At 28.4% G+C, this 12,969-nt stretch overlaps 1 protein-coding gene across 1 annotated transcript in view; it reads right to left on the reverse strand.

The window, feature by feature from the left end:
- Positions 1–12,969, reverse strand: part of LOC141298182 (ras-related protein Rab-26) — a 129,067-nt gene that overhangs the window by 58,924 nt on the left and 57,174 nt on the right. The window contains exon 5 of the mRNA XM_073828694.1: positions 1,874–1,926. Coding sequence (XP_073684795.1) covers positions 1,874–1,926 — 53 coding nt within the window. The remainder of the gene's footprint in view (positions 1–1,873; positions 1,927–12,969) is intronic.

Genomic DNA, 12,969 nt, shown 5'->3' on the forward strand with positions numbered 1-12,969 from the left:
ACAGGTCCAAATTATGCAACATTAAAACTACAACTAAAAATTATTTACATATGAAAAACTTTACTGACTTACAACGGAATTCTTATGAATATTTCAATCACAGCATTAATTTTATTATTATTGTATTCAGTTGTCATATCAATGGCATCATGTTTTTAATTGTATTATTAAATTGTTTACTTATTTTCATAATATGAAATGATAACATTTCGTTTCTGTTCTGTGTGATATCTGCTGCCAACTTGTTTTGAAGAAAACAATGTTAAACAAGACTACACTTTAAACCCTTAAAATGAATTCTGCAATTGTTAAATTAGTGCTTATCATGTAGGCCTAATGTTTGCCGTGGGACACAAAAGACGTTTTCTCCGACATGTTTAACTGACAATAGAACCATAAAATACACCAATATTACAACATAATTACAAAAAGAATCAATTTTGTTTATGCGCTGCAAACTAAACCTTCAGAATCCATATGAATGGAAGGAACAGAACCAAATCCAAGCCTTTATTCAGTGATCTTTATCTCTATCCTGATCGGCGACCATAAACATCAAAACATGACGCACTTGTTACAAATTCAAAAGTTGCCGCTTCAAGAAACTTCAAGACAGGTTTTACGACTGGAAAATCAAATGCTCATTGGCTCTTCTCTGCTTCATCAGATTGCGAAATGCAATAAATATAAATGGGAAAAAAATGTAGGACCAAACCTTTATTTTGTTCATCAAGAATGGATTTGATCATGAAAATTGGGCGTTACTCAACAAAACTGAGTCATACAACTGGAGGAGAGGGGATGGAAAATGAAGAGGGATTCATGACATCAGCCATAAAGGAAAGTCATTTCAGATGCTGAGCAAGTTATGACATTTTTATGAAAACTATTTTAAAATATTTTGAATGACATGGATTGATGAATCATGAATAAGATCAGGAATGAGCAATGGAAAATAAACAAGGTCACTTCAGATTTCAAATTGCCACTAAGACTGAATAAGATTGTCAGAGGTATTAAGTTGTGCCTGTAACCTGTGTTGATATTATAATAACTATTTCATGAAAAGAGAATTTTTACTGGTCTTTTGAAATTAATTCAAGAAATAATGCCAAAACAAACAAACAGTGTGACTAGTCAGATCTGATTCACAAACAAATGACTCTTATGAACTAATTCTTACTGTAGAAGTGCATCAAAAAAAAAACAAAAAAAAAACATCCAGCCAGACCAGTGGAGCTCGATTCAATAAACAAATGATTCTTATGAATCGAACTTTTTAGCTCAAAAATCTAATTTAAATCAATTTGAGACACAGAACCCTACATTAGTTGAGAGAGAATGATTTATATGTGTAAACAAAATTGATATTATAACAAAAATATACACAAATGAATCAGAACTGAAATTCCAATTAAATCAAATGGGAATTGTGAATTTGAATGAAATGAAATCAATCAAATCTGCATTGATTCTCTTATCCTATTACAATTAAATGTTTGCAATCACAATATACTGTACAGAAACCACTGCAAATTATATTGCACTCCCACAGCTTTGCATTTCTAATGCATAATTACAGAGAAAATATGCCAGCAACTACAATATATTTATGTTTAGTCTTAAAAATAAATCGTAAATGGAAAATGGTCATGTAAAACTAAATTATGCCTTATTTGGGGGCAAGAAACCTTGACTCATAGTCCTAAGGGAAACATTAAAATGCAACAAACTTGCAGGAAATTGCTCTTAAAGATAATTGAATAGTGATGTCCCTTGAAAGACAATAAAAGAGGACTTTCACAGGTTTATTATTACAATTAAATTGCAATATCAAATAGACTATTGACCTCCAAATGCACACAAGTCTTACCTGTATGCTGTCAAAAGAAGCTTTATTTGTCACGTCGTACAGCAGCAAAAGAGCTGAAAAGAAAGACAAATCATTAATGGCATATACGGCAGACAGAAAACTCAACATCAACTCAGATGTCGTTTGTTTCTAAACACAAAAAACCTTTTGCACTCTGTAAAAATCTTTTATTGCTAGAAGAGAAAGGAGTGTAAAGTTAGTGGATGAGTCCTCTGGCTTTACAAGCACGTCATTTGAAGCACTCCAGCCGCCCGGCGCGCAAACCATGTGATGTATTTATGGATTCTGTGCTTTATTTGGTGTTTGGGGGAGATGAAGGTCCGTGAAGGGCAAACATTAAAGGATAATTACCATCTCTGGTACGATGGAAGCGGCACAGACGGAGGAACAAACAATGTCTGGCTGTGCATTCTGTCTCTTTCTCTCTCACACACACAAACACACATGCGCCGTTATTTTGAATGGAGACTGTTTTATCAGCTCTTAACAGCTAGGGTTTGCATGCAAGACGCTTTAAATTAAATCTTGCAAGACAATGCAATGCTGAAGTCTTTCAAACCGACTTTTGCTTCATGCCGTGTTTCCTATAAGTCCATCTGAGGCTTGCGTTGAGTGACAGGAGCCCAGCGGCGGGAGGACTGATAGGAAGCGACAGCAGCGTGTCGGGGTCCCGTACGATCACAGCGGCCTAAGTGTGTGCGTCTGAAGCCAATGCGACAGCGATTCAGCTGTGCAGACGGAAATAATTGACAGTTTGTTCGCGAGCATTTCAAAAGCCAGGTGTTCTCCATTTACAATGTCTGAACAAATATATGTGAGGGGGAATTTTCAATAAAGCAGAAAGACGAACCGCTGTAACCTTGAAACAGTTTCTGCTCGTGGGAGAGAGACTGTCGATGCTGGCAGGTTATATGCACGTGCAAAAAACATTTAGGGAATCTTTTTAAACAACTGAAATATATGCATGGGTATTTATGCAAGTTAAAAATGTTTTAATTAAATTTTTTCAGTTGCAAACATTCTTTTGATGAGTTCTGATGAATAAAGTGTGAATATATTGCTTTTTCCCTCTTTTTGTTGCTTAGAGGATTCTTGAAGGCAATTAAAACCTTAAAACTATTTTTGACCCTGGACCACAAAACCATATTATAATTGAGATTTATACAGAAAAATAAGCTTTTCATTGATGTATGGTTTGATACGAGACAAAAAAATATAAATACTGAGTATTTATAAAAAGTTGTCCAAATGAAGTTCTTAGCAATGCATATTACTATTCAAAAATTAAGTTTTGATATATTTACTATAGAAAATTTACAAAATATCTTAATGGAACATGATCTTTACTTAATATCCTACTGATTTTTGTTATCAAAGACCATGTATACAATGTATTTTTGGCTATTGCCACAAATTTACCTGTGCTACTTAAGACTGGTTTTGTGGTCCAGGGTCACATTTTTGATACTTGAAATAAAATGTAACTGAAATAAAATAAAATATAAAAAAAACTGATGCCTTAAAGTACTAAAATAACTAAAACTGAAATAAAACATTAAATGAAAACTATGCAGACGTATAATAACAATAATAATAGTCACAAAAACACAAAAAAAATAATAAACTTTAAATAATTAAAAATAAAAGCAAAAAAGCTATTCAAAACTATAACACTAGTGTTAATAAATAACTAAAAACAATAAAAAAAATAAAATAACTAAAACTGAAATATAAATGAATAAAAACTACTACTAATAATAATAACTACATTATTAAAAGGTTAAATTTACTATAAAAACATAATATAAAACAGATAGCTACATATTAGTATATAAAACATATTTAACAATATTTATGTAAAACTTAAAAATATTAATAAAAAAATACTATAGTATCTCAATGAAATAGAAACTTTCAATAATTACAAATAAAAAATGATTTAAAAAAATCGATTCAAAGAGGATTATTAAAGACAATTAAAACCTTAAAACTATTTTTGACCTTGGACCACAAAGCCGTACGGGTATTTTTTTTTTTTTTTTTTTTGTGATTTATACATAATCTGAAAGCTGAAAAAATAAGCTTTCAATTGATGTATGGTTTGATACGAGATACAACTATTTGAAAATCTAAAATCTTAGGGTACAAAAAAAATCAAAATACTGAGAAAAAATGCCTTTTAGGTTGTACAAATACAATACAAATTTTTCCCGTGCGACTTAAGACTGGTTTTGTGGTCCAGGGTCACATTTTTGATACTTGTAATAAAATGTAACTGAAAAAACAAAACAAAAAAAATCTGTGCATAATTCAAAGTACAGGTAAAACACTGGTAAAAAAATATATTGCTTTTATGTCTTTTTGAAATGTCTGGGTCTAGGACAAAGGTAAATAAATACATAAATTACTTTTTTGCTTTTAAATAATTGAACAATGTATATATTTTTTTTTAAACAAAAAACAACAAAATTCAATGTATAATTCACATTACAGGTAAAACACTGATGAAAAATATATAACTTTTTTAATTACTGAAATGTCTGTGTCTGAGACAAGGGTAAATAAAGACATAAAGAAACAAACTAATAAATAAAAAAATAAATAAGTGTTTAAATATATGAAAAAAATCAATATAGAAAATTCCTTAATATTAACACAGTACATTGGGCCTTATTTTTAATTATTTTTCTTAGATTTTGGCTAATTAAATAAATTAGTGAGAGTGCATTTTAAGAGTGCATTGCATTCATTTTCTAATTAAAGTCCACAGGGTTCTACAGTTGGAGAAACATGCAATGCAATACAACAAAATGCGCAATAAACACTTGTCCAGAGATTCTAACACACGGCCTGTGTAACAGTGCATGTTTATAGCTTTACAGTTCTTCTCTTTCTGACCTTGTTTACTTGCATTACATTTGCGATGCATGCAATTAAATCTGCTTCACAGGTTTATGCAAAATATTCTAAAAGGGTACATACACAACTGAATTCTATGAATAATCAGCATTGCAGAATTAAAATGCAGGCGTTTTGTGAAGCTTCAGGGGGATGCTTCAAAACGAATGAAGAAAGTTGATTTGGAATAAATCTGTACATGCCAGACTCTAAAACTAATGTTTGCAGCAGTTTGCATCAGTCTCTTTGAGTTATGACCACTTTTAATGAAATTATGTTCAACTAACAAATTACACTGAATTATATCAACTTCAAATTCTGTGGCATAAACACATTTTAAATTGATTGCTCAATAAAATTAATTCGTTTTAATTAATTTCAACATAATTAAGTGTTGGCCCTGGAAGCAGTTAATCTATTTCAGTTCACATTAATAGCCAGCATAGCGCAGCAATAAATGTAACTTATTTGGCATGTAAATGTAATAAACAATCACTTTGGCATTAGTGCATTCCTCATATGGCCCAAAAAATAAATAAAAATTGATAAATTATTTAAATAATAATAATAATAATGAAAATAATCAAACAAATAAACAAACAAACATAAAATGAATTTATTTCAAGTTTTAGTAATTTTGTTGTGTTTTTGTCATTATTATTATTATTATTATTATTATTTATTAATTTTTTAGTTTTAGTTATTTTGATTTATTAATTGTTTTTAGGTACTTACTGCCAACTAGCATTATAGTTTTGAATTAGTTTTTTTTTTCTAGTTTTCAGTTTTTATTTGCATTTTTTTAAGTTTTAGCAATTTTGTTGTGTTTTTGTCATTATTATTATTATTAATTTATTTTTCAGTTTTAGTTATTTTAATTTATTAATTGTTATTTTAGTTATGTATTGACAACTAGCATTATAGGTTTGAATTGGATTTTTTTCTGTTTTTGTTTTAATTTATTTTAAATTGTAGTAATTTTGTTGTGTTTTTTTATTATTATTATTAATATTAATTTATTTTTCAGTTTTAGTTATTTTAATTTATTAATTGTTATTTTAGTTATTTATTGACAACTATAGCATTATAGTTTTGAATTAGTTTTTTTTCTAGTTTTCAGTTGTTGTTTTTTAAGTTTAAGTAATTTTGTTGTGTTTTTGTCATTATTATTATTATTATTAATTTATTTTCAGTGTTAGTTATTTTAATTCATTGATTGTTATTTTAGTTATTTATTGACAACTAGCATTATAGGTTTGATTTAGATTTTTTATTATTTTTATTTTTTATTTTTGTTGTGTTTTTGTCATTATTACTATTATTATTATTAATTTATATTTAAATTTTAGTTTTTTATTTAAATTTTATTTTTTTTAATTGTTTTTAGTTACTTATTGAAAGCGTTTTAAATGCATTTAAAAAAAATAGTTTAGTTTTAGTAATTTTTTGTGTGTTTTTGTCATTATTGTTATTATTATTATATGTCTGCGGTTTTCATTCATTTTTTAATTCAGTTTTAGTTTTAGTTAATTTAGTACTTTAAGTTAAACTCAATGAAAATAAGAAATGCTGTCGTGGCATCAGCTAAAATAAAATAAGTTGAGTTTTATAAATATATATATATATTTATGTATAATGTATATTTATCTATATTTATGTATTATATATATATATATATATATGTGTCACATGAACCTTCAGAAATCATTCTAATATACTGATTTATTATTAGAATGATCTATATTGGATCTATATTGGATTATATATTGCAACAGTTGCCCTGCAAAGTATTTATTTAGAAATTGTGATATTCTTTCAGGATTCTTTGATGAATAAAAAGCTCAAAAGAACAGCATTTATTCAAAATATAAATATTTTCTAACAATGTAAGTATTTACTATCACTTTTTATCAATTTAACACACCCTTGGTGAATAAAAGTATTAATTTCTTTCAAAAAAAAAAAAAATTAACCAAATTAATTAACCATTTCAATATGATTAGATATACATCAAATGATTCATATACAATTTAACACATTAAATGTCTCAGAGTTATTTACACCTTTTGCCTCTAATAATTAAAAAAAAATTTTTTATCAATAGTTAGTTAGTTGTTTCTCCAGAAGACTACAGTGAAGAGCTTGACGTAAATATTAGATGTGTTATGTGTGAAGAAAACTTCTCGGTTACGTTTGTAATCCTTGTTCCCTGAAGGAGGGAACGGAGACATTCGTTGGGACTGAAAATGAACAAGGAAAATCAAGATAAATATTGTAGTGATTTTGTGACATTTCATCAACCTTTTTATTCCAAAGATGTTTAAAATTCATTTCCATCACAGATAGATATAACTGAAGATGTGATGAAAATGACACGGTAGTGAAAATGTCTAAAAGTAGCAATTGAGTGACTTAAACCTGTCTATGTTGTCTGAAATCCTCACTAGGTTTGGAAACAGCCATTATTTTGTTCTTACAAAGCCTGAATGTTTTGTCACCTGCTACATCACTAATTAAGTAGGCGGAAATATCACCCGCTTCACGTCTCCATATAAGATGTGCTGTCTGCTCTTCTCCTACAGTATATGTCAGTATAGCATATGCAAAAGCTGGAACAATAGATGCAAAATGTTGCATATTGGTCTGAATAAACAACCCAACTGGAGCAAAGGAACAAAGACTCATCACAACGTGCCTTTTCAGAGCCCAGTTAGACTGACACTTGTGAGTGGCACTTCAATAATGACTGCAATTAACAATAATCATGTCAAACCATTTCTGAAGCCCATTATTATCTTGCTCTCAAAACCCTGCCCAAAAATACTATCATTTATTATTGACCCAGAAAGGTGGGAGAGAGAAAGTAGACGAGGGAGAAATGAAGGTAGAGAGAGAATAAAACTCTCAACCCACAAACCGCTGCACCTTCAGCTCTGAAAGACATTTGATCATTCACATTACCTTTGAGTTTGGTAATAAGGTGGTTGAAAATCAAATTAGGTAAATACGGCAGAGCGTTCAATCAATACAGACAACTCACATATTCAAGCGAATAAAGCTCATACATCATTGATTTGATCTGAACGGCTTTCAAAGCTCCTCTGAAGAGCATCGTGTCCTTTTCTCTTCACGTTGTGTTTGTTTTATCTGATGAGCGCTAGATGATGAATATACTACAGATCTGCGGATAAAAGAGAGCTGAGGGATCAGCATTTCTCATTCGGATTAAACATATGTCAAATGTTTCAAACTGTTCACGTTTTGTTCCAGATCTAGAAACATAATAGTACAAAGTACATTTTAAAATATTTTTGAGTCAACCCACCTAATTCTCATTGATGACTTTTTTAGGAGGTTATTATGTTTATAAAACATACAAAAAAAAAAAAAGAAAAGGCTGTGCTTTGACAAATAAAGCACATTGAAAGCAGTAAATTAATTGAGGGAAATATTAATTTAAGTGAATAATAAGTGAACCATTTTAAGGCTAATATTGTATATAACAATTTATTATATATTAAATTATTATGTAACAGTTTAACATTTAATACATGTTATATTGTAATGATTGTATTTATTTATTTATTTTCATTTTCATGAAAGGGAATTTCTGATTTTTTCTAAAGGTAATATTGTAAATAATATTTTATATAATATTTATTTTAAATTAAATTCTAATAATTTATTATATATTCATTTATTATATAACAGTTAAAATTGTAATAAATGTTTCTGAATTAAAGATATATTTGAGTGAATGAACGAACAAATGAATGAATTTTTTTTATTAATTATTTTATTTTATTTTATTTTTCATTTCCATGAAAGGGAATTCCTATTTTTTCTAAAGGTAATATTGTAAATTATATTAATTTCAAATTAAACTCAAATAATTTATTATCAATTAAATTATTAACAGTGTATTTAATAAATGTTTCTGAATTAAAAACATATCTGAATGAATGAACCAACAAATAAATGAATGAATGAGTATTTTATTTATTTACATGAAAGGGAATTTCTGGGGGGGGGGGTTTTCTAAAGGTAATATTATATAAAGATGTATTTAATTCAGAAACGTTTAATAAATATTAAAAATAAATATTAAATATTATTATATTATATAACAGTTTAATATTTATTAAAAGTTTTTGAATTAAAGACATCAACACATCATTGAACAAATGAATATAAAATGAATGAATAAATATTTTATTTATTTATTTATGTTCATTTCCATGAAAGGGAATTCCTGTTTTTTTTCTTCTAAAGGTAATAGTGTAAATAATATTTTATATAATATTTATTTTAAATAAAATTCAAATAATTTATTACATATTAAATGATTATAGGTATATAACAGTTTAACATTTAATAAATGTTTCTGAATTAATTATTATTATTAATAATTATTATTTATTTTTTTGTTTTCCATCAAAGGGAATTCCTGTTTTTTTCTGGTGTTCATAACCACCAGAAAAATCTTAATTTTTTCCCATTATTTTTCAGCAAAATAGAATATCTGAAGCAAAATAAAATCAAACATTTCAATATTTCTTGTTTTCCCTCTATTTGCCAACAAAAATAGTTGCAAACAAAGCCACAGACTTAAATTAAAACAAAAATTTAATACACATAATATAATTTAAAAAATATTGAAAACTATAGACATATTTGAATAAAACTAATAAAAATAACAAAAACTGCTAAAACTATGAGGTGTTCTGTTGTTGGATGTAATAATGAACATAGCAGTAGTCATTTACTCCCGACATCTGAGCCGCTGAAAACACAGAGGATAGCGTTACTTTCGTTTCTGAAAGGAAAGCGCCGATCCCGATCTACATAAGCATCTATGTTCATGTGAATCATTCGTAACGCAGCTTCACCCACAGCAGAAGTGAGCATAAGGGGTTTTTATGCATCTTTGCAAATGGCCTTTCTTAATAATGTGCTTGTTTGCAAGTGTCGCCGATAAACGCAGCTAAATGAGGCTGAACATGGCCAAAGTAAACATTACAGCTCGTAATCCCTCAGCAGAGAGGGGCGGGGCGAGCAGAGCTCATTTGCATTTAAAGGGACCCTGCAATAAAATGAGCTGATTTTTTGCAGAGCTGATTTTGACAAGGTAAAAGGGTGTTTTTTTTTACACTAGTATTGATAATTTTTAACCAAAGTATATTATAGACTTTTCATTAAGACCCTAAAGAATCATATGAACTTGTGGAAAATGGGCATCCAACGACCCCTTTTAAAAAGAGGAAATTACTTTTAAAGATTAAAAAAATACCACTGGGTGGATTTTTCTCATTGTAGGGTGGTTATGTACACAAACTGCCAACACAAATTAATGTTCAAACAACATGTAAAAGTGAGTTTTGCATCCGATGACCCCTTTAAAAAACATAAAAAATCTTACTGATCCCAAACTTTTGAGCGGCATTGTATATTATAATGAAAATGAGGGATTAGCATATTCACATCCCACGATTCGTTCAAACAGCCTTTATAATAATTTCTGAAGCTACATTTCTAAAACACACATAAGAGCGTTTGGATAAAATATGAATCATCTCAGAAGCATTCAAACGCATCCATCTCTCAGTTCTCTTTCTTCATGTGATCTACAGCAGTGTGCTGTGGTGCAGTGCCATGTCTCTCGGTGAGCTGATGGCACACAGGCACGGCACAGATGGGAGAGGCAGTCTGTGGGCGGCAGGAGTACAGTAGATCTGCTCAGACTCACATGCACCCTAATAAAGCTCCACACACGCAGGACAGTACCAGCTCCACCAGCCCTGATGTCTAAGGTGACTCTGGGATGTGATTAGAGGATCTGTACGCATCTGTTTGCATGTGACAGGTTCATGAGGGGAAAGCGGCCGTCGCAAAAAGCGTGCATTATCGCATCCCTTTGCATCAATTTAAACGACAATCACTCGAGCGCAGCGTGCGTCCTGTTGGAAAGGTGCGGCGAAAGGCTGTCGAGTGTGTGTGTACGTCCATCAGAACCTGATTTAAAAGGGTCGTAAGAGCTGCTCTTTATGATCCAATCAGTCTTGTTTGAAGTGTACAAGTGTGGGCTGGTGTGGGCGGGTCGCATATGCTCTCAGAAAAAGCGCTTTTGCTTTAAAAACTGAAACAGGCTTGAAACTCAACAGCTACTGCGGGAACACAAAACAGCTACTTCTCATACAAGAACATGGATTTTGTTATGAAGATCTGTCATTTGGTTTTGGTTTTGGTTTAGATGGTTGGTACTTCAAACAAGTTGCATTTCACTGCAACACTAAGTGGCTCGTGGCTCTTTTTGTTCCAGGTAGGATGGAATGGAACACAAAAGCCAGCTTACATAATTGAAATTCAGCGCTGCATCTCTCTTAAGGTGCATCTTTGGAACAATATATTATATTGAAATATTCAGGTTCCAACAAAATATTAAACAGCACAACTGTTTTCAACATTGATGATAAATCAGCATATTAGAATGAATTCTGAAGGATTAATTGAAACTGAAGACTGGAGTAATGATGCTGAAATTTTTAGCTTTCTATTACAGTAATACATTTCATTTTAAAATATATTCACATAGAAAACATTTATTTTAAATTGAAATAATATTTAACAATGTTACAGTTTTTTCTATATTGTTCAATTTTGTTTGAGTTATTTTAGTACATCAAGTTAAATTAAATTAAAATAAGAAATACATAAAAAAATCATTATTTGAAGTAAAATAAATGTTAACTTAAATAAAATGACATTTAAAAACAAATTAAACATTTTTATTTCAGTTACTTTCTTACTCTGAAATCAAAATTCATAAGATTATCTAGATATAAAAAAACAAATAAAAAATATTTCTGTTACTTGAGGTAAAATTCATCATAACTGAAAGAAATATATAGCTATATAGCTCTAAATGTATACATACTGAGGCAATATTTCTCATTTTCATTTAACTTGATATATAACTAAAACTAAATTTAATAAAAATAAAATAATAAAATGTATTTAAAAAATTTAAAAGACTAATACAAATAACAAAGACACAACAAAATTGCTAAAACTATAAGTAAAATTAAAAGGCAAACAGAACATAAAAACTAATTCAAAATATTAGTAAAATCTATACTAGTATCTCAATCATCCTTAAATAACAATTTGAACAAAACAGTTGAATGAATGATTCAATGACTCACTCAATACATTTTGGTTTATTTAAAAATAATTGTAAGAAATTCATAAGAATAATTTTCATTATTTGAAATAAATCTTAAATAAAATTAAACAACAAAAAACTAATTAAACATTTTTATTTCAGCTAGTTTTTCATTTTTATTTAGTTTAACTTGATATACTAAAATAACTACAACTACAACTGACATAACAATTAATAAGATTATTTAGACATAAAAAAACTAAAATTAAAAATATATAATATATTTCTGTTACTTAAGGTAAAAAGAATCATAACCGAAAAAAATCTCTATATATCTCTAAATATACACATACTGAGGCAATATTTCTCATTTTCATTGAACTTGATATGTAACTAAAACTATGCAATAAAAATAATATAAAATGTATTTAAAAATATTAAAAACTAATACAAATGACAAAGACACAACAAAATTGCTAAAACGGTAAGTAAAATTACAATGCAAACAGAACATATAAAAAGAATTCAAAATATTATTAAAACTATACTGGTATCTCAATGATCCTAAAATAACTATTTGAACAAAACGGTTGAATTAATGATTCAATGACTCACTCAATAAATTTTTATTTTAAAATAATTGTGAGAAATTCACAAGAACAATTTTCATTAGTTATAAGTAAAATAAATGTTAACTTAAATAAAACTACATTTAAAACAAATTACACTTATTTTTGTTTCAGCTTGTTTTTCATTTTTTAGTTTAACTTGATATACTAAAATGACTACAACTAAAACTGAAATAAAAATTCATAATGTTAACTTGACATAAAAAACTAAAATAAAAATATATAAAAATGTACATTTACATTATTATTTATCCATATTACTTTTTACAAAATAAACAAGTTATCTATATTTTATGTTATTGCAGATTTATTTATATATTTAATTATTTTATTTGTTTGTTTTTAACTAAAAATTATTTTTGTTTTATGGTTTTAGTTTTAGTTAACTATAATAATCCTGTAACAAA

The sequence above is a fragment of the Garra rufa genome, chromosome 22 (assembly GCF_049309525.1).
Source record: "Garra rufa chromosome 22, GarRuf1.0, whole genome shotgun sequence".
Taxonomy (NCBI): Eukaryota; Metazoa; Chordata; class Actinopteri; order Cypriniformes; family Cyprinidae; genus Garra; species Garra rufa.